This window comes from Pseudorca crassidens, chromosome 7, assembly GCF_039906515.1.
Source record: "Pseudorca crassidens isolate mPseCra1 chromosome 7, mPseCra1.hap1, whole genome shotgun sequence".
Classification (NCBI taxonomy): Eukaryota; Metazoa; Chordata; class Mammalia; order Artiodactyla; family Delphinidae; genus Pseudorca; species Pseudorca crassidens.
The window spans coordinates 4,003,076-4,024,721 of NC_090302.1; the positions used below are offsets into that span (position 1 = coordinate 4,003,076).

The window sequence follows — 21,646 nt, forward strand, 5'->3', positions numbered from 1 at the left end:
GCTTAGGTTTCTCTTCATGAGCTCTCAACACGGGAGTCCTCTCTTCTAGAACATAGGGGGGGCAGGCAGAGTTCAGCGTCGGGGCGAGCGCGCGTCCGGGTAATTCCATGCTTCCCAAACACGGGCACTGCAACCACCGGCTCCCTTTCTCGTCCTCGGATTTCTTACAGGCTCGACTGTTGTCGTGACGGCTGCTCGGATTCTGTGACAGGGCACAACAATGAAGAGGCATCTGGCCCTAACGGGGAGACCAAGCCCCCCAGGCCCGGCGGCGCCCGGGGCGGTAGCGGAAGTAGAGGAGGCGGAGGCGGCAGCAGCAGCAGCAGCAGCAGCGGCGGCAGTGAGCTTTCTACCCCAGAGAAACCCCCAAACCCGAGGGTGGGCCCATGCAGCAGTCGGTGGGAGACTGCCGTGGGAGAGCCCACTACGGGCATCCCTATGACTGTCGGCTCACTTCCTAGTTCAAAAAGCTTCCTGGGCATGAAGGCTCGAGAGCTATTTCGTAATAAGAGTGAGAGCCAGTGCGATGAGGACAGCCTGACCAGCAGTAGCCTTTCTGAGACCCTAAAGACAGAGCTGGGCAAAGACTCGGGTGTGGAAGCCAAGCCACCCCTGAACCTAGACGGCCCGCAGCCACCTCCCCCAAAGCCAGACAGCGTGGGACAGCTCCGTATCATGGACTACAATGAGGCGCAGCACGAGCACAGCTAGGGACGGTGTCAATCAGTGTTAACTTGTGTATCGCCGGCCTGGAACGGGAGGCGCGAGTGCCCGTTTCAGAGCTTTCCTGTTTCCAGGCGTTGAGGGGCTATAGCTCCCGCAGAGGAAATGGGATGGGGGTCCTTTGACGGTTGACTGAATGCAGAACGGTTTTTGCATCTGGCATTGAAATGCCTCTTCGGTTTCCCTTCGGCCACCCTCTCTTTCATTTACCTGGCAGCGTGTACTAACCCGAGGGCCAGGGTGCGTTCCTCACTAGCTTTATTTTCTTCCTTTTCCCCCCAAATCGTTGTGTCCTTTGAACCTGTGCAATATGAGGCCAAATGTAATCCTGGAGTCTAACACACCACCCGCTCCTTTCCTGAAGCTCAGTTAGCTGGGCGGGCTCTCTGTGAGCCCAGGTCATTGTTGGCATCACAGGTAAGTCTGGTTTTGTCCCTTTCCAGGAGGATGTGACATGCAAAGTTGATCATCTTCACATGAGAGCTTTTACATGAGATGTTGTCACTGCTTTTGGTTCTAACATCCATCATCTAAAGCCGCAGATCCAGAAAAACGATGGTTTATTCTCTCTTAAGTTCTTTTGGCGGTTCTGATAAGCTTCCTAGAAAGTTCCATGTGAACAAAGGTCTGTTGTTGGAAAAGTCTGGAGCTGGCACTGTGGAGACCATGCTCCCCTTCGGGAACGCTCTGTCCCCCTACCCCACTACCTCTTGCCTATGTGGCGTTTGCTTGAAAGCTGGTACTGTTCTGATTACAGGCTGGGGTGTGGGTGGTCAGGCGTGCTCTCTGCAGGAGGGAGGATGGTGGCTGGAGCAGCTCCCTGAAAAGGAAAGTGCAGGGATGAGGACCTGCCCCTGCAGGCGGGGCGGTGCTAGCTGTTTGCCTCTCTTCCCTGTCCCATGTGCCTCCTGTTTACGTCAGCTTCTCTGGGATGCTGCAGCAGAAAGGCTCTGAAGGTCCAAAGAGTTTCTTCAAAGTTTTACGACCATCGTGTCTCAGGCTGTGAGAGTTGCCTCGCTATAGTAGATTCTAGGCCACCAAAAAGGTAACAGCTTTTTCACACCAATGCTGACTTTCAGGGGCCGACCCTGCAGGGGGCTTGATGCTGCTGCCCTTGCACATGTTGGTCATGGCAGAGCATTAAAGCAGAGTCCTGGAGAGGGTTGACAGAGCTGGCTGCCTGGACCCAGTGGGCTGCCTGCACATGCTCGGGAGAGGTGACGCAAGTCAGAACATGGGTCGTGGCAGAGAATCTGAACTCAGCAGGTGCTCCTGAAGTGAATGCTAGAAGCCTAAGAATTGTTGCCTGGTGATCCAGCCGAGGCTGAGGCAGGGGGAGACTGGTAGGAAAGAGCCAGTGAACTTGGCTTTTTTCTTTCTCATCTTTCAGTTAAAAGTGTAGAAGCGTTCATCCATGAAGAGGGAAACGGCAAACTGAAATGGTACGAAACTTTAGTGCGTATGGAAGCTTCCAGCACATGAGGGTTAAAGTCTGTTTTTTAAAGTGTGGCAATAAATATTCTAGCCTCCTAAATAACCAAAGGGAGCTAGAGAATGAGGCTCCACGTCACCATGGCTGTACTGGCAGACCACCTCCTTGGGACAGGATTTCTGGGTGTGACTGATGGATCCCTGCTTGAGGAAGGGTGTGTGCCCGACTGCTCCAGCCCAGCGCGGGGCCAGCAATTGCCGCTGGTTGCCTGATGTGGAGTATTAATGACACCATGGATGTTTAATTCAGCTTTTTCCAAAGGAAAGCTTAAAATCCAATACGTTCTGGTTTCCTATTACAGTTTTATTTAGAAAAGGAAAACGTGAACAAATCCAGGAAAAGAAAAGTTACAAGGTAACTATTAAACCTGTTTCTAAATGCTTATCGCCTCCCCAAGCCCAGGAGATCTGTGCCACAGAGCAAAGGCACCAGGCACTTAAATCAAGGCCTGTACCCTAACTGCAAAAGCAAGGGGGCCAATGTAAAGAAAGGAGAACATTTGTTTAATGGACAGATTGTAAAAATACAGGGAAGAAGGAGGCGGCGTGGTACAGTGGACTGGGGCCCCGGGCTGGAGGCCCTTGGCATACTCCTCCCGCCGGGGCATGCGTTTGCTCAGCTTCGTAACCGGGCCGACCCCAGCGGCTGCGCGCAGCTTCCTCTGGGCTCTAGGAGGCCATGGATTTTACTCAGCCACGGCTGGGGGACGGAGGCCTGGAGTCGTGCTGAAGTTACCAGCCTGAACATTTAGGCTTTTATATTGCAGAGGACTTGAGTCGATAGTAAATCGATAGTAAAGTTTGGTTTGGTTTTGAAAATGATAGACTTGCCAAGAGTCAGCGGGTCAGTCGATTATGCTGCAGTGAGTATTTTTAAGGATGGAAAGGTGATAGTGGTAGAGGAACTCCCGAGAGAGAATTCAGGCCTGGGAACAGGCAGGGCAAAGGCAGTAGAACAGTCACATTCAAGGCAGAGCCTGTATTCACAGACATTAGGGTTAACCTCCACCGGAGTCGCTTGGAGCAGGCTTGCCTCCGCTTCAGAGCTGTTTGGCCAAAAGTGTCCATAACCTGTTCCGCTCAGCACTTGACACTAACCAGGGTCAGCGTAGACCCTGAGAGAAGATTGGAGTCTGCTTCTTGGGAGTCTTGGGAGCGCGAACCCTTGTTTTAAAAGGGAGCACTGCAGCATCGTTGCGGAGGGCGGGAGGGGAGATGATAGCATGGTCTCCATAGAGAGAATGGGCTCCTGAATCTACTACAGGTAGGTAAGTACATGAATCTCTATCAGACAGAGCTTTCACGGATTTTAAAAGCTTTTGACAAGGTTCTGTCACAAGTCTATGAAATTTGTCACTGTGGAATTGGAAGAAATATCTGGTCATGAATAAGAAAACTAACTGAAATCCAAAGGTAGGAGATGAAGACCATTTCTTGGGTCAGAGGTTTCCTTGGAGATGAGTGCTGGGACCAACCATATAAGGTGGATGGGTAGATGTGACCTCCCTAGGCTTGTCAGCAGGGTTTTTCAGGAGGGAGAACTGCCCAACCTTTGGGAATAAGCTGCTGAAGGTTCCTATTAGGCTCTGTGAGTGGAGAGAGAAGTGATAGATAAGCTGCTTTGTGAGCCAGAATATATGTCATGTGTTTAGGTGGAAATAGTCCAAACTCTTCTTAAAAGGTAAACTGTTACAATCCAGGGAAGTGTCCTGGAAGCCACTGACAGTTGGAAAGATTAGCCCACCGTGCCACCATGGCCACAGAGGCCGGCTTCCCACTGGGCAAAACCAGGACAGTGGGAAACAAAACTCCAGACCTGGGCCGTCCCCATTTGCAACAGCACATGTAGTTTCCAGTGTTTTTGTTGAGAAAGATAAAACTCTAGTAGTTTTGTAAAGAGGATAAATAAGATGATCATGATGATGAGAGAGGGTCCGTGGAGACCACAGATGTTCAGACTCACGGTTAAGAGTAAAAAATTGGTGTTTCTGTGTAGAGAATATAACAAAAGTGCTATGACCAGTCAATGTGAATTTTCACCAAATACTAGAACATACCACTTGAAGCCAGAAAGAAATAACTGAAGAACAAGTGAAAGACAGTACTACGTGGAGATGCGGTTTTTCTAACCAAAAGCAGTAAGAGGTGTTAGAAAGTGTGGACAGGTCTAAGGAGGGTTTGGGCAGAGTGAAGACTCAGTCCAGAGCTGCTCTCGAGGTGGAGTGCCACCCACCTTGTGCGGATGCTCTGAGAGGCCGCCGTCTCCTCAGAGTGGCTCCGGGAGCAGCCCGAGCCCACCCAGAAGTGTGCGTCTCGCGTGGGGAAGAAAGCTGTCTTTCGTGGAATGACCCAAATCGGCACGTCTCACTCTGGGCATTTTCACTGTTCGAGGTACGTGCGTTAAAATTGACCAGCCACGAGTATGCGAAGATGTTTGCGTATCTGTTTACATCCAGAGTTCTCTGACATGTGCCCTTGCCCTCCCCCAGACCACAACAGAGGAATTGATTGCACTTGATTAAGCTTTTCTTTATAGATGAAAGAACACATTGAGGTTGGGGCCTGGCCCCCGGGCTGCTGCTGTGACCCTTGTCCCCACGTGGCTCATTTCCCCGTCCGTGACTCTGATGTGCCCGGGGGAGTGGTGTTTCCGTCTTCTCCACTCCGTCCTGCAGTCTGTATGTGCCGCCCTGAGAGAAGATGGTTGTAGCTACAAGGGGAACCTGCCTGCGATAGTCGAGCACCTGGGCCCACGACGGCTTCTGGCCTTGAAACGAGTTAACGAAGGCAGAGGAGCTTTCTCTCCCCCTTCCCGTCCCGGTGCCACAAAATTGTCCATCCTCGGGGATAAGTAGACTAGTTGAACCATTGGAGTAGACCTTTTAGAGGAGACCCTTCCCCCCCAGGCCAACCCCTCCTCCCTCTCCCCACCTTGATACAGGGTTTGGACAGGAGGGTACGGCGCTGCTCTTGGCGGCAGAGACTTTGGCTTATTGAAGAGGCAGCCAGGCATTTTGCACTAGGAAGAATCAGTGATCACTTTTCAGAAGACGTCTATGGACCATAAATACATTATGGAGGAACAGATTTCGCTAAGACATAATCTAGTTTTGTAACTCAATCATGGATCAACCATATGTGGCTGACTTGCAGTTTAAAGGGGTCCCATCACTGAAAAACAGATTTTTTTTGGCTGACTGCTTTTAGCTAAATTTAAGGAAGTCATCTCTTGTCAAAAGGTTTACACCTTCCCGTCTTGATCTTAAAAGCATGTCAAACAATCCACATCAGATGCCATAAATGCGAACTGCAAGAGGAAATGGTACAATCTTAGTGAATGGGAATTGGAATCAAAAGGGTTTGCTGTCCTTCTTAGAATGTTCTAAAATGTCAAGGCAGTTGCTTGTGTTTAACTGTGAACAAATAAAAATTTATTGTTTTGCACTACTTTGCTGTATTGACATGAAGTGACTCACGTTGGCCTCTGAGGGGCTTATAGGCAAAGTAGGAACTTGTCCAAAGATGGAAAGCCTCAGGGTCTGGATTGGTTGGTGACCTTGGGTGGCTGGAGCGGGTGCTGACAAGTGGAATCTGGCTTTAGTCCCTGTAAGATCCTTTTGTTCTGGCAAAGAGCCACAAATCCTACCTGTATCTGCCTCAAATTCACGCTCTTCCCACAAAGTGTCATGGTGGTGTGGGGGGAGGTGACTGGAGCCATCTCTACCAGAAGCTCTCAAAACCAGGTGGCGGGCTGGGTCTGCACAGCCATCCAGCCTTGCTTTTGGTGTGTGCTTGCCTTCCTGGGGGTTGGCCGGCACATCGGGTTTAATACAGCCCTTTTGGAGGAGCGCAGGTGGCACCGAAGTTGTCAAACGCTTACAGACCCTGAGCCTTGCCGATTGTGTCTTACGAGTGTGCTGAAGAGGGAGTGCAGCTCGCGTCCACCACCTTCCCTACGCCATCAGGTGTTTGGAGGAAGGAGGGAAACTACCTTCAAACGACTGCAAGATCCACCCTGGCCTTACTGGGAAAGGACCAGTGGTGAAGAGCTACGTCTGCAGTGTGGTTTTCCACTGCTCGCTTGCCCAGCTGCCCTGGAAATTGGTCAGCTCTGCCCATTTAACAGCGGGATCAGCTCCTTCGGGACAGGACATCGAGGTGGCAGTTCTAAGTTTTGTCTGGAAAATTCAGATGTTCTTGTCTGAGTAGGTCTCTAACTATACAAGGAGTTACTGGGCTGGCCTTCTGTGGGCCTTTGGCAGAAACCTCTTCACAGCAGACCCTCTTTGGAGCTGGGTGTGTTCTCCTCCACAGTGGTAGCGCTTTGCTAGTGGTTTTGCTCGTGGGGCTACTGCCCAGCATCTTCTGGGGTCTTAGGGTGAATGTCGTTTTCTTTAAGGGATAAATCCCAGGAAACCAGGCCAGGCAAAGAGGTGGCAGAACGCTTTTTATTCTTGACTGTCGCCTCCTAGGAAGCAAGAATACAGAAGCTAAGTTGCCCCCTGTGAAGAGGCAAAAACCAACAGTCAGACAGTACTTCTGGCAAGCTCGGAAGCCAGTGACGCATTTTACAATGTCTGGGCCTCGATTATGTTGTGAAAACCAGGTAACTGTCCTCGGACGGGAACCACAAAATCAATTCTTCCGGCTTCTCTCAGTCTCTCCCAAGTAAAGGAGAGGCAAGGTGGGTTCGTTCCCCTTTGGGCTTTGGTCCAGAGACCTGATCACACTGAGCAGTTCAGCATGCTGCCCTCAGCATCCCGGGAGGCGGGAGCAGCCCTGTCTTGCAGAGAGTGGCGTCTCGCCTATGGCTGCCGCTGCGGCGGGAAGGGAGCTGAGTGGCCTCCTCCAGCTGCACGGCTCAGCTGGGAAAGCTGGGCCTGGGTGGGACAGTCGGTGCCCTAGCCCTTTCCCGGCCTCCCTGGGACACCCTCTACAGGCAACACTAAGTGAGGGTCCTCTTCATCAGTACGGAGCCTGACGCTCAGAGGTGAGGAAAATTTAGAAGTCACAGCACAAGAGGAAAAGAGGTCCTCAGTCATACGTGGGGTGGTCCCCTTGGGGGTTAATAAGTGGCAAAGACTGTGGGCACCAGTGAAAATGGATCAACTAGTGGAAACCAAGCTTAGTAGCAAAGTGCCCCACGGGACGGGATGGGACAGGATGGGATTGGGATCAAGCAGGTCACCAGCTGAGTTACAGTTTCCCACCAGCTGGTCTCCAGGGCGGTTTTGAACACTGTTTTGCCCCTATAGGTTTGAGGCTGTCTTGTGTCGGTTGCCCACTTGTCTTTTCTTAGCCGAGGCTGGGTACCTGTGGCCTGGGGCTCACTCACGTGCTGCAGCGCTTTGCGGGGCAGCTTCTCCGAGTGGGCGACCCATTCTTTCATCATGTCTAGGACGATGGGGATGAGGCTGACCACGCCTCCACAGTGGTTCCTGGCCTCGTGACAGCTGAGGTAGTTCGCCATGTCGGGAGGCCACCTGCAGGGCGGCAAGAGGGGCCGGCTGAGCCCTGCCCCAGGGACTCCCGTGCCGCGGCCCAGACCTCGGGCAGGGGCTTCTAAAGCTGCCCCCGCTGCAGAACCCCCCTGGGAGGTTTTAGAGCTGTGCGCCCACCAGGCCAGGCTCTCGGTGCCAGACATGGCGGTTGAGCGGGTTTAGGGCCCAGGAGCCCCCAGGAGATCCTGGTGTGAAAGGCGTGGATCACGAGCTGTGGAGGCCTGCTCTGATCACTCCCAAGTACACCGTTTAGCCCCTCTGACTCTTTTTACCCTAGTATCTAAACAGCTTCCTCCAGAATTTGGTAGTGTTGCGGATTCCCCAGGGCTCAGAATTAGGGAACCACGCTAGTGGTGCTGACGCCCATGGGATCGGGCTCCAGACATCCCACTTCTTCCTGGGCTTCTGGGAACAACTGGTCTGTGATCCCCTTCTCCTGGCCTGTCTGCAACGTCTGCAAATGTGACTAGCAATGTGCGTGGCAGGTCGCAGTTTCTAAACCACAGTGGAACCCAGTGGCTGGGACCGTGTGCATCTGTTCCCCATACATCCCTGTCCTGAGCCCAGGCCGACACCACCAGGTGCCGACAGAGTGGGTTCTGCTGATGATCTCATTAAATCCGCATAAGAGCCCTAGGAGGTGTGCGCTGCTCTTTATACATTTCCCAGATGAAATGTATAAAGAGAGATGAATCACTGGCCCGAAGTCACAGAGGTGGCGTGTGGTAGAGCCGGGACCTAAACCCTGGCCGGCTGAGTCTTGAGCCCACTTCTCAACCGCTTTGCCATTCACTCACATATTTGGTGAGGGAACGAGTGAACGGCTCATTCCACCAGTTAGGATCTGAGCCTGATTCTGGCACACATGCACTGGCCCTCTCTGGGCCTTGGGGTTTTTTTCAGCGTTCAAGTGAGGGGATGAGGCCCGGCCCCACTCGTGAGCCCGCGAGCCTCCACCTGCCCGATGCTGGAGATGGGCCGGATCTTGTCGCTGGCATTCTCCCTGCAGTGCTCCAGGGCAGCAATGAAGGTGAACTGCTGCTGCTGGAAGAGCTGGTACTTCTGCTCCACACTTCGAAGGGATTCCTTCACCTCATTCATCATCCTGTCTGCTCATTCACAGGCGAGGAGGAGTCTGCGCAAGGAAGAGGAGAGTCGAGCTCCCAGGGCCAGACCCGCGGATCCAGCTCGGGGGTTGTGAGATGCCCACGGCCCCTCTCAGCGGCGCACAGGGCTCAGCAGCTCCCCACAACGCTGGGGAGCAGGGACTGTTTTCATCCCCATTTTGCAGAGAAGGAAACAAGGCCCTAGGAGGCTGTGCACTTGCTCAAGAACCCGGCAGGCTGTCCGCGACGGAGCCAAGCCCAACCCAAAGCCCTTTTACCCTCCAGGGGCACGTTCTTTGCCGTGAAACAAGACTTCCTTCCCTCAGCTGTAGACGTGAGTTTCTCCGGGCCTCAGTTGGCCGCTGGTGCCCCCTCCCTGCCTCCTGTGGAGTTTGCAGGGATGACCCTGGTTGGAAACATTGACGCTGCGGGGAGGTACTGTCCTTTGGTGCCTCACAAACTGTCCCAGTGTCATCCAGGAGGTCCACGACGTGTCCAGAATCTCCTCTGAGCAGAGAAAGGCAGCGGCTTCTGCCCCCCATGACATCACAGTTCTGCTGGGCACGTGCAAAATGCTCCAGGTCACGGATCTATGGAACGTTTAGGCTGGAAGGAAGCTCAGTAGATCAACTCCCCTTAACCTCCGGGGGAGACTGAGGCCCGGGGGGTCACAGCAGGCTTGTGCCAGAGACACACTAGGTCCTGGGTTTCCTGGTGTCTAACCAGCATCCTTGAAGGTGCCACAGCCGGCTGTCCCTGCACCACGAGGCCCTGGCACACATGGAGCCCAGGCTTGGACGTGCCCTGCGTCAGTCAGAGGAGGCTGCGCTGAGGTGGGGCCCCAGTGGGATGCTGCAAGTGGAAGGGGCCGGAACACTGGGGTGGGGGGTGCGGAGAACACAGCCAGGCTTCCTGCCAGCTCCCAGCTGGAGAGGAGGCTTGTTTCTAATGGGTCTCCCTCAGCGTCCTCACACAGCAGGACCGGAATGAGGGAGTCTCTGTGGTAAGAGGAGACGGCATCAGGGGGATGAAAGGCGAACAGACCACCAGGTGGCCTCCACGACACGACAGGAGGGAGGGCTGGGGAGCTGGAGCTGGGAGCCGCAGTCCTGGGCTGGGAGCTAAACGCAGCCCCGTTGCCATAAAGGAGCCGCGCCAGGGAATTCCCTGGCGGTCTGAGCTTTCACCACTGAGGGCGCGGGTTCAATCCCTGGTCGGGGAGCTAAGGTCCCGCAAGCTGTGAGGCACGGCCGAAAAAAAAAAGGAACCATGCCAGGAGGGGGCCCGACAATCGTGCCCCACCAGCCCAGGTGGGTCTACTGCAAACTGAATGGAGCAGCTCTAGCGGCAGCGTCCTGAGGCCACCCCTGGGAGCCGTAGCCTGTGTTTGCCAACAGAGCAGCGCAGCTCCACTGGGGACAGGCCTGGTCCAGGGCCACGCAGGGCAGTGGCCTCCTTCTACTCAACCTCCGCCCCATTCAGCACAAGCTGAGAGGGGAGCCGGGCTGTGGGGACGCTGTGGGACCCGCTGTTTGTTGAACATGTGCCACAGCCAGCCAAGGCCCCCCAGCCCCATCCTGGAGGCAGAAATGAGTCGACCTGGGGTGCAGTGGTTTTCTGTTACCTCGCATGGAGGCAGGCTTACCAGGACCTGGCCTAGGGCAAGGAGAGCGAGGCCCACACCTTGCTGCAAAAGGTAAGCGGGTGCCAGAAACACAGCAATCAAGACAGGTAAAAGCAGGCGTGATGTGCACCCTGAAAAGCCAAGGCTGCTGAGGGCTCGACCTCCTGGGGGAGGGGAGGTTTGAAAAGAAGGCCGGGGGCTTCCCTGGTGGCGCAGTGGTTAAGAATGCAGGGGACGCGGGTTCGAGCCCTGGTCCCGGAAGATCCCATGTGCTGCGGAGCAACTGAGCCCATGCGCCACAACTACTCTAGAGCCCGCAAACCACAACGACTGAGCCCACGCGCCGCAACTACTGAGCCTGCGCGCCTAGAGCCCGTGCTCTGCAACAAGAGAAGCCACTGCGATGAGAAGTCCACGCACCGCAACGAACAGTAGCCCCCGGCTCGCCGCAACTAGAGAAAGCCCATGTGCAGCAACGAAGACCCAACACAGACAAAAATAAATAAATACATAAGTAAATTTATAGAGAAGAAAAGAAGGCCGGCTTTGGAGAGGAGGAGGGCAGGTGGGCGGAGGGGTGGGACCCTGGGCAGAGGGTGGGAAGAGGGAATGTCGTGAGCAGGTGCGGGGGCGGTGGGCAGGGCGAGGCTGAGGGCCCACTGTCAGGCAGAGCTGTGGGAGCGAACACAGAAGCTTCTAGCCAAGGAGGTGCAGAGCACTCCAGGCGTTCATTCATTCGTTCATTCATTTATGCCGCAGTGCCTACCAGGTGCCAGACACCTGCAGGGTGCTGGGCTGGATACACAGCATTGAACAAAATAGACAAACTCCCTACCCTGGAGGGACTTTAAGAGTGGGAGGCAGACAATGAGGATAAGTGAAGTGAACGGTCGTTTAGAGAAGGAGAAAAGCAAGCAGGGAAGCCAGATGGGAATGGCCAGAAGGGCTACACAGTCTGCAAGGGGGGCATTTGCAGGAGGTGGGTGGGTGCAGGGCAGGGTGAACTGGAGCTGAGATCCCAGATGGCTCGGCCCAATCCTCCTAATACCAGCTGGTTCGATGAGGCTCTGGGTAAACCCTGGACAGGCATCACCTCAGATCCTTGCTACAGCCCTTTCAGCGGGGTACCACGATCACCCCCACACGACAGACGACAGATGACAGAGCCGAGGTCAGGCAGCTAGGACGGGAGCAAACCAGCTTCCCCACTCAGTTCTGCCCGACTTTATTTAGCCTGGGATCTTGGATACCTCCCTTCCTTCCCCCGCCCCCCAGCCCCCAGTGATGGCCCATTGAGAGAAACACGCCAGATACCAGATGGACCGTGGCTGGGGGTGGGGGTGGGGTGGGGGTGGGGAGTGGATACCAAGGGCCTGCACTACCTAGACCCTTGAGCCTCACTTCCGCTCGAGTGAGACTGTTCCCTGTTCCGCATCGCAGAGCAACGAGGACTAGCGTTCAGGGGGCTGCCCCGTGTGCCCAGCTCCCTGCCACCCTCCTGGAACTGCCAAGTTCTCTAGGGATACAGCAGCCCTACCTTGACTGGTGGCCCCAAGAGCCCCTGAGAGCAAAACCGACTTGGTTCTTGATCCTATCGACTTGTGACACGTGCACCAGGAGTATTGTGAGAGGAGCTGTAATAAGCTATCCAAAGTGATCGTCCCTTGAACAAGCGTCACTGCAGCCAGATTAGTCTGGATGAAAGGCGCAGGGTGCAGGCACTTCTTGATCTGGGGGAGGAGGAAGGAAAAAACTGATTATCCGATAGGTTTTAGGCTTTAATTGATTTGTATTTTTTCAGGCTGCTAAAGAAGATTAAATCGTGGTATGAAAAGCGCCTAGGGCTTAAAATAAATGAGGAGGAAGGCAAGTCATTTCAGAAAGGTCCAGGAAGCAAACTGAACCTCTCCAGTGCAAATTGCAGGCTTGGTGGTTGTGTTCTTTGTTCAGGGTGAGGCAGCTTCCTTTTCTTCCCCAGCTGTCTTTGCAGTTGAATTTGACAAGCCTACCAAAGTGTGTATGTGCTCTGAGAAGGCAGTTCTGAGGGGGAGCGAGCCTCTTCCCCTTGGAGGGCATGTCTCCAGGCTGGTAGCTGCTTTGGCTAGGAGTCAGGACACGTAGTTCCAGCCTGGCTCTACCTTTAACAAGTGACCTTGGCCTAGAATTTCCCCCTTTCCAGGCCTCAGTTTATCCATCTGTAAAATGAGGGAGTTTGGATTAGAGGCTTTTCAAGGGCTCTTCTGATTCTAACGCTCCATGATCAACAGCTGATGAGGAAAGAGGTCCAGAAAAGGGAAATGGCTCAGCTAACCAATTTTTACCGTTCTGAGCCTCCAATTTCTCACCCGTAAAATGGGAATGAAGGTACCTATTTCTCAGGGTTGGCGCAAAGATTAAATGGGATATATTACTAATAGTAGCCCCTATGCATTGTGCACTTACTACACACCAGTTACTAATACTTCTGACATATTAGTTCATGGAAACCTTCCATAATCCCCACTTAATAGGGGAGGAAAGTGAGGCACAGAGCAGGCTGGCACAGCTAGTAAGGGCGGAGCCAGGATTTGAACTCTGGGCAATCTGTATTGACTATGCCATACTCCCGCTCCATAATGCTCACATTACGGTAGCTCCTCCTAAGAATAGCAACGGAGAAGAGCTAGAGCTCCCAATTCAGTGCCGCGTCAGATACCAGGCTGCCCACCGGGGATTAACACGATTCGCAGACTTCCTTCCCCCCTCCGCGTCCCACGCCAATTCTCTCTCTCAGGGCAGCGGCAGCAGCGGCGGCCCCCTCCATTCTCCACCCCCCTCACCCTCCAGTTTCCAAATCCAGGGCTTGGGTGGGCCCTCCCCGGGCCTGCTTTAACCTTGCTTGTCCTAGAGCGGCCTTCACTCACAGAGCGCCCTGAAGCTGGAGTGTCTCCGTGTGTGTCTGGGGCCCCGGAGGGGCGGGGAGGCCCTTCCCAGGGCTTGGGAGAAGGGGTGGGTGGGGTGGGGAGAGCTGAGGTGAGAAGGGGCGGGGCCGTGGGCCAGACTGTTACCGCCGGTGCCATAGCAATCGGGTCACGGGGCAGCCCCGCCCCGCCCCGGGAGCAAGTGGCGGGGTCTCGGGGGCTCAGAAAGTGCAAGCTGGGCTGAGGGTTTCCGACGGGACCCTCGACCCTCCCGCCCCTCCTTTTTCAAGCACCCTGTCCCACATCTACTCAGCGTCTTCATTTTAAAGACGGGGAAACTGAGGCCCTGAGAGCAGAGCCGGGGTGGCTCAAGGAGCTCCTAACTGGGGTCTCTCAGCACAGGGGGGCCCTATCAGGGGACACCTCTGACCCCAGAAGGCCACAGCTGGAGGAGACTTGAGGTGCCCCGCTGGGGGCGCGCAGAGGGGCGCGGACGAGGCCAGGGCAGGGAAGCACTTGCCCCAGGCGGCTGAGCGCGCCGGAGGACGAGCGGGTGCCCGGGCCAGGCTCCAGCCTCGCCGGTGGGCGGGCACGACGCGTGCTGATGACGCAACGGCGCGGCACCCCTGGCGACGGCGGTCACCAGGGAGCGGCGCGCGCTGATGACGCGAGGCCCTAGCGACAGCGGTCACCAGGGAGCGGACGCGTTGTACGGCGATATGGACGCGACCACGGCCCCGCACCGCATACCCCCGGAAATGCCCCAGTATGGGGAGGCGAACCACGTATTCGAGTTGATGCAGGTGACCCGGGCAGCCCTGCCCTGTCGCGACACCAGGCGGTGGCCGGGGAACCTTTTGCTGCGGTCCGGCTGCGCGCCGGCGACGCCGCATCAGGGAGGGGTCACGTTTGTTACACAAGAGGACGCCCAAATTGGGTTGTTCGACTCCTGTGCCATCGTATCCCAAGGGACCGCTCGACCAAAAGATGCTCCCTGACCCTCCCTGGAGGGAGGAAAGGGGGCAGGCCATGCTGGCCATGATTTGGTCCTGGCCCCGCCCCAGTCAAGTCCATGATCTGGAAGAGGTCCCTGCATCTCGTGGAAGTAAAGGCTTTCAGGAGCCGGACTGGAGGAACTGTCAGCCACTCCGAGGTTCTGAGGGCCAAAGGGAAGCTGGAGCATTTGTCTGCTCCTCCGGGTATACCCCGTCCCCAGAGGCACCTCCTTGGTGATGCCAGTGGCCATTTGAGCCTCTGACAGCTCTGAGAGAAGAACTCAGACTAAGAAACCTGAGTCTCCATGTCTCCAGCAAACACAGGCTTCCTTTGGAAAGTGTTAACTGATAGAGGGCACATGAGAGAGTTCTAAAACTGGGTGGCCAATCTAACTAAAGAAGATGGCTAGCTGAGTCCTAAGTCGCTGGGTGGTGGGCAGGATGGGGCAACTCCTGGGAGCACTGTGCTGCGCTCTAGAGAATCTGGTGTATCTCATAGCAGTTGTTGGAAGGAGCAGCCTGAGGAAGCTTTTGGTCCAGTAGTTCCAGTCCTTAGTCATTTGTGTGCTCCCTCCATGGTTTTTACCATTTCCATTTTCTGGCTTTTTTTTTGCTGTGCAGCGAGGCTGTGGGATCTTAGTTCCCTAACCAGGGATTGAACCTGGGCAACAGCAGTGAAAGCACTGAGTCCTAACCACCGGACTGCCAGGGAATTCCCAATGTTTTTATTTTAAAATAATTTTAGACCCACAGGAAGTTACAAAAATCGTGCAGAGTTCTGGTGTACCCTTGATCCAGCTTCCCCTAGTAGTAACATCTAAGGTAGCTGTAGTACATCGTCAAAATCAGGAAATTGACATTGGTACAATGCTATTAACTAGAGTACAGACCTTATTTGGATTTCATCCATTTTTACCAGCACTCATTTTTTGGGTATGAGTCTATGAAATATTATCACAGGTATAGATTCATATAACCAAAACCAGATTTCCATTTTAACTTAATCATTTCTTTAAATCAATGCACTTTAAAAATATTAACTTATTTCACCTCATCCTAAGCAATATCCTTGAAATCATAGGTTTGACATACTGATTTTTTTTTTAAAGTTACTCTTCAGAGTGTATTGCCATCAAGTTGAATTTTTTTTTTTTAAGTATAAACCAGATTATTTATCTATTTTATTATTTATTTATTTTTGGCTGTGTTGGGTCTTCGTTTCTGTGCGAGGGCTTTCTCCAGTTGCGGCTAGCGGGGGCTACTCTTCATCGCGGTGCGCAGGCCTCTCACTGTCACGGCCTCTCCCGTTGCGGAGCACAAGCTCAGTAGTTGTGGCTCACGGGCTTAGCTGCTCCGCGGCATCTGGGATCCTCCCAGACCAGGGCCCGAACCCGTGTCCCCTGCATTGGCAGGCAGACTCCCAACCACTGCGCCACCAGGGAAGCCCAACATACTGATTTTTCTAATACACATTAGATATGCAACTGTGTACGAGTGAAATTTAAAATATTCATCTGAGAACCACCTAAAATCATCTCACACCGTCTCACCAGTGATACATGACTAGGGATCTCGTCCAACTGTGCCTTTTAATGGGCAGGGAACCTGAGGCCCGGAGAAGGGAAGGGTGTTGATGGTGAGAAGCGGAGTGGGGCTAGGACTTCTCATGGTTCATGCTGTTTTTTACTGCCCTGCTCTCCCTCTGCCCACAAAGGGCTACAGCCCCTCCCTGCTTGTCCCTAGGGCATAAGGCTGCTCCTCAGTGCACCAGCCCGGCTGCTGTCAGCCACCTGGTTAATTTCTGAGCCTTTTGTTCTGGAACCGTGGAAGCTGCTTTCCCTTAGAGTTAAATAACCAGACAATCCCAGGACTCTTTTAGATATCTGTTCCACTCTGGAGGGACACAGGTAGCAGCGATGGCCACGTCCCCCAGCAGACGTCCGCGTGGGGCACCTACTGGGATTGTGCCGGGCACTGGGACAAGGGGGAGGCGATAAAGGGGATGCACGGGGGCTGCAGGGACATAGGACAGGATTGACCTAGTGAGTATCATCGGGAAGGTATGTTTCCATTGAGGCCTGAGGTAAAGTGTTCCAAGCTGAAGGAACAGCATTTGCTAGGGCTCTGAGGGGTGAACGGGTGCAGCGCGGGAGAGAAACCCAGAGGAGGCTGGTCTGGGAGTCACCAAGGAAGTGAGGGGCGAGGGCCCCGAGACTGCCTGCTCTGAGTCAGGCGCTCCATCCCTCCAGCTCCGCCTCTGTCCGGGTGCCTCCCCAGCAAAGCCCACACGGCCCCTCCCTCACGCCTCTGCTCACAGGGACCCAAACAGATGCCAGCTAGGGTGGGGGGCAGGGGGGAGATCAGGCCCCGTAACTGGTGTCCACTGCTATACCAGGGTGCTGGGCCGCCTGAGCCTGGGGCCTTGGGTGCTCATGCAGGTGCTAACCACCTGGGTGTCTGCCCTGTGCCCACAGAACATGCTGGAGCAGCTCCTGATCCAGCAGCCCAAGGACCCCATCACATTCATGATTGAGCATTTGCAACGAGACAATGATTACGGTGAGCACTGGAGTGGGCCTCCTCCCCCCTCCCCCTCTGTCTCCCTCCCCTCCCCTTCCTGGGAACCTCTGGGAACCACTCTGTCCTCCCCATGTCTAAAGGGAGGTCAGAACAGAGTGGGGAAAGGTTTTGCCAACTTGGGGAGGTGGTTAATTGAAAAATGCCTTAATTTCTTTTGGAGCACACAACTCATACAAATTCTCCTGCCAAGTGATTAAAATGAAAACCTCAGAATGGCCCGCAGAATTAATTATTAATGCCTTGGCACGCCCCAGCTGATGTCGCCTGTTGGGTTTAAGCGCTGTGATCACTCCACTTGTCAGGTGTAAATGTGGTTTCTGGTCTACCCAGACAGGCAACACTCGGGTTTTCCTGATGGTCTTGTTGTCGGCGCCCGTTAATGAGTTCCAGAGCTCCCTAAACCTGGCCCAAGCGAGCGCAGGCCGACCAGACCCAAGGCCGGAGCCCCTGACAGGGAGGTGGGAGAGGAGGCGCTTCGGCCCACGTGGAGGCTCGTTGCCGTCCTGTGTGAGCTGTCAGGGAGGCCAGTGTCTCGGAGCTGTGATGTGTCTTTCACTGGAGCGTTAGCCGCTTTGAAGGGGCTACCAGCACACCAGTGAAGTGAGGGCTTGGTGCAGTCGAGAGGGATGGAGGCCTGAGGTGCCCCGTGATGGGGTTCAGAGGCCTAAGATGAGAGGGGATGCTAAGTAGTTTAAAAAAGAAACGGGGAGAGAGGAGACTCCAAGCCTGCAGGTTGCCAGGGACACCTGGCCTCTTCCCCGTGGCCTGGGCAGGGTCAGGGCATCGGAGTGAGGGGCCGTTTCAGAGGCCTAAGCAGGGCGGCTCAGTGTGCTGCGAGAGCCCCAGGAGTGCCATTTTCTGAGCCTCCAGGGAGGCGTATTCAAGAACGGACACTGAGTGTGAGCACGTGTGCCCCAGGCGGAGACTGAGCTGGGGGGTGACGGAGGTGGGGGCTGCAGTCTGCCCCGTGGAGAGTCTTCTAAGGGGCCTCCGTTCCCTGGTGCTCTGGTCAGGGCGGGAGGGAGACTCATGTGCTCTGTGGGGTGAGAAGCCCCCTTGCTTCCTGGTGGTCCCTGCTCCGGACCCCAGCTTGCTGCCCTGGCCTCACCAAGTGGCGTCCGTTGGCCGGAGGAAGACGTTTCTGCAGCCCCCTGCCCCCCGGCTGTTCGCGGGGCCCGGTGTTGCTAAGTTCTGTTACTTGAGGGCTGCTGGGAGCACTTCTGCCCGTGTTCCCCTCTCGTACTGCCCCCTCCCAATCAATACAGCAAAGCAAAGTCAAAAGAAGTAAAAGTTGAAGGCCAGATAAAGGTAAAGTAACAGTGAAGTAAACTCAAAGTGAAGAGCGAAGCAAAAGCAGGGAAGTGCAGGGAAGTGCAGTTCGGGGAGGTGTCCCTTCCCGCCATCCCCCCCACCAGGGAGCCTCCAGCACATCTGTGCTCACATCTCCTAGTTAAGTGCGACGAAATGGCGAGAGATCATTGCTCTCTCTCGGCCTCAGTTTCCTCCTCTGTAAAATGGGCACGTCTGGTAACAGAGATGGAGGCGGCAAAGCTCCGGCCTCATCCATGGCAACTGGTCAGTGACACCGTGGGAAGGGATGACAAGGCCCTGATGCTGCCGCCGGGCTTCAGGTGGTGCCACGCAAGTGTCCACTTGTGAAAAAGCTTAATGAGGATTTTCTAAATGAAAACCACACTTGATAATAATACAACCATTTGACCCTGAGTTGGGTTGTGGTGGCCCTTGCTACTTATGGTTTGAAAAATTCTGTTTAGGGGCGTGTGTGCCACGCTGTGTGTTCTACCACAGACCTGAAGGCTTCGTTAGTCTCCCTGCTAGAAATTCAAGAGCCTGAAATTTGAGGCGCAGTCCATCTTTATGCTTTAATCTTGCTCCTCTGTGTGCAGAAATGATTTTCAGTGTCAAACTATCCACTTGACCAGAATTCTTAAGTTCAAATGTCATCTGATGCAGTGCAGTCGGCATCGGTGGGACCGTCCTCTCGGGCGCTGGCCTTGCAGCCACCTGTAAGAACCTGCTCCTCTGCCCTTTCCCACCTCCCTCCACCCTCCTCAGCACCCCTTTCCATTCTTGCCAGGGCCTCCTTTCCAAGGCTGCCCTCCACAGAGCCCTGCCTCCTTTCTCCACGTCACACCTGCTCTGTTGCTCTCCAGTAGGGGTGGAGAGTTCAGACCCTCCCCGTTCAGCTGGAGCTGGAGGGCCTCCTGGCTGTCCTCCCCCATGGCTGGAGTCCAGGCTTTTGGTCCAGGTGCTCTCTCAGGGAATCGAGTCACTGGATCCCAGTAACCACTGTTATGAGGGGTTGATTTGTTCCCAGAGCCCTCCATCCCCACTCCCAGGCCTTGGGCCGGCAGCTCTGAGGGGCGCTGGGACATCTTTGCCCCTTGGCTCAACCACTTAAATGAAGAGAGGGGCATCTCTGAGTTCCCCTTCCGTGCCCAGGCCTCCACCTGCAAGTGAAGAAAAATGTGGGAGAAAGAGGGGGGCCGGAGGAGGAGGGGAGAAGACCATGCTTCCGGAATTTCTCTAGGAGAGGGCGAAGGTGAAAAGAGTTTCACCCAACCCTCGTGGTTCTAGAAGAGCACAGGAGGCCTGGAGAGGTCCCCTGATGTCCAGCGAGCACTTCTGCAGCCCCGGGCTAGTGGGTTGGTCGGTCCTGCCTTCTCCCGGCCATGCAGTGGCCCGTGTTAACTGCAGCCGGGCGCTCAACCCTCTCCCTCCTGGATGTGGGCATCGGGTGCGTAGGGGTTCGCTGTGACGCACAGTGGCATGGCCATTGGCTAGTGTAGAGGGACAGAAGACTCTGGACTCTTGGCGGTGAGCGTGCATGTGAGGGAATGAGGGGAGCCGCCGGCACAGGGGCTGGCAGCCCCTTCACTGCGAGAAAACCAGATTTAGTACAAAGTGAGCATTTACAGTAGCCCTGGGCAATATGAAAGAAGGCGATGGTGTGTATAATGGTATGTTTCGTTTTTTATCAAACGTTTGTCCAAGAAAGCTGTGTATTAGAGCTCCAATACCTAAGGGTTTTCTTGTGAATTTTAAATCATGCTCCTAGTTAAACCTCAAAAGGCTCTGTGGATGGAAAGGGTTTTTGATTTCCTTTGAAGTGGGTTGAAGAAGTTGATTACTCTTGGCAGTCAAGCAGCCTTTTATGACACTGTTTATAAATAATTACTCATGAGCAGGCCTGGAGTTTCAAGGTGTTAGATTTTAAGAAACTGAAATTAATCACATAAATGTGTGCAAGAAATTAGGTGGGGAGAAAGGCCGTGGATGTTCCCCTTTTAAAGCATTTTCATAGATGTGTACAATTTGGGTGCCGCTTACAGAGCCAGGAAGGGGAGGGCTTCCCCAGCAGCCATGGAGCCTCATAACTTTTGTCAAAATGAACGTGCAACCTGGGAGTCAGCTCGTTCCCAAAATGCTCTTGTCAAGGTGCGGCCAGCCCCTTCTGCCCGGTCCCTCAGGCCCTGGGCCTTGTTGTGTCTGGCCCAAGTTCTAGGGAGCTTCAGCGGAGGCCTGGGGTTAGAGCCCTGCAGAGGCAGCAGGGCGTCGGGCACCTGAGCCAGACCCCCATCCTCCCCCCGCCGCCCCACCGCCCTGTCTTTCTCTGGTTTCGGCAAGCAGGCGTTCCCCCGCGGTCCGAGCGAGCTCTTTGCGTCAGCGCACCAGTCCCCTCCGCCCTCGACCTCCCTCCCTGCTGCCCTGATCCTGCCCCTCCCCGCCAGCCTTCCGTGGCATCCCAGCTCCGATCTCCCCTGACCAAGTGTTCCCCAAGCCACCTGGTTTCCAGGCTCATCCCATAAGCAGTGTTTTCCACTTGCTGTGGCTTCTCCCCTCAGGTTGCAGGGCCCCGGCAGGCCTTGCCCCAGGTTACAAGGCCAGAGCAGAGAATGGGCTGTGAAGCCCCGCCCTGGCTCCCACCCCCGCAGCCGAAAGTGCCTTGCCTGCCCTGGGCCTGTGCCCTGAGCTGCTCCACTCAGTGGAGCCCCGACTGTGGACACGGTCTGGGAGGTGCTGTCCCTGGCGGCCCTGCAGAGCCCGGCTCCCGGTGGCCGTGGCCGTGCGTGAGCGGCGTTCTGGACGCAGGCTGCAGTGTCAGGGGCCCAGCGTGTGCAGCAGTGTGTGCTGCTCTGCCTACACCCCTTGGTGGCCTCACGTGGGGCATTGTTCCTGGTGGGTGGCCCCGGGCCTGCCTCCCGCCTGGGCAGGATTCTCTGAGCCACGCTGGCCTTTGAATAAACCCCTCTCTACCCGACTCAGCCTCATCTGCTTCCTGCAGCTTGCAACCAAGGATGCCAGCTGGCAGAAGACGCCTTTGTGAGGAGGTAGTGATGGTGGAGACAAAGGTAACCAAACACTCAGTGGCCACAGAGGGCGGCAGCCGAGGAGGAGGCCACCAAGGTCCTGCTGCGTGTGTGGCTCCTCGCAACGCCGGCTGCAGGAAAGGAGGAGGAGAGTTGGTTGCTGCCCCCTGGGGACCCGTCAGCTGCTCAGCAGGGCTCAGAACTCACCAAGGCTGCAGCAGCCCCTTAATCAGGAGTGGGGTGAGAATCTCAGAAGAGGAAGCCAGTGGGGCTGGGGGGGTTGGGGTGAGGAGGACATTCCTGATGGGGAGGTGACGGGTGACAAGGTAGGGACATGGGAAGAACATCATCAGAAGAGCGAGGAAGTCCAAGGTCAAGGGAGAGGATTGCTCGGG

The 21,646-nt window shown here is 55.1% G+C and overlaps 3 protein-coding genes across 10 annotated transcripts in view; 2 read left to right on the forward strand and 1 right to left on the reverse strand.

Annotated features, from left to right (window-relative positions):
- TSC1 (TSC complex subunit 1) overlaps positions 1-5,661 on the forward strand; it is a 48,944-nt gene extending 43,283 nt beyond the window's left edge. For all 4 annotated transcript variants that reach the window (XM_067742857.1, XM_067742855.1, XM_067742856.1 and 1 more), the window contains one exon: positions 171-5,661. In XM_067742857.1, the coding sequence (XP_067598958.1) occupies positions 171-711 (541 nt within the window). In that variant the 3' untranslated portion in view covers positions 712-5,661. The remainder of the gene's footprint in view (positions 1-170) is intronic.
- On the reverse strand, positions 5,415-13,908 carry SPACA9 (sperm acrosome associated 9). Its single transcript, XM_067742867.1, has 5 exons — positions 13,319-13,908; positions 11,983-12,175; positions 8,673-8,850; positions 7,550-7,697; positions 5,415-6,682 (listed from the first exon to the last, which is right to left on the reverse strand). The coding sequence occupies exons 3-5, from the start codon at positions 8,817-8,819 to the stop codon at positions 6,663-6,665; spliced, it is 315 nt and encodes a 104-aa protein (XP_067598968.1). The 5' UTR covers positions 8,820-8,850; positions 11,983-12,175; positions 13,319-13,908; the 3' UTR covers positions 5,415-6,662.
- An 80-nt stretch (positions 13,909-13,988) lies between these two features.
- AK8 (adenylate kinase 8) overlaps positions 13,989-21,646 on the forward strand; it is a 134,597-nt gene continuing 126,939 nt past the window's right edge. For 2 of the 5 annotated variants that reach the window (XM_067742861.1, XM_067742862.1), the window contains exons 1-2: positions 13,989-14,148; positions 16,815-16,899. In XM_067742861.1, coding sequence (XP_067598962.1) covers positions 14,008-14,148; positions 16,815-16,899 — 226 coding nt within the window. In that variant the 5' untranslated portion in view covers positions 13,989-14,007. Of the gene's footprint in view, positions 14,149-16,814; positions 16,900-21,646 lie in introns of those variants that run through there. The other 3 variants (XM_067742863.1, XM_067742864.1, XM_067742865.1) reach the window with 3 other exon arrangements.

Bases quoted from the DNA above. Each gene is read 5' to 3' on its own strand.
- SPACA9 (XM_067742867.1), bottom strand. From the start codon at position 8,819: ATGATGAATGAGGTGAAGGAATCCCTTCGAAGTGTGGAGCAGAAGTAC. The intron at 7,698-8,672 runs GTGGAGGCTCGC...GCCGCCCTGCAG, and splicing joins CCATCTCCAGCATCGGGCAG to GTGGCCTCCCGACATGGCGA. The intron at 6,683-7,549 runs GTGAGTGAGCCC...CTTGCTTCCTAG, and splicing joins CCCGCAAAGCGCTGCAGCAC to GAGGCGACAGTCAAGAATAA.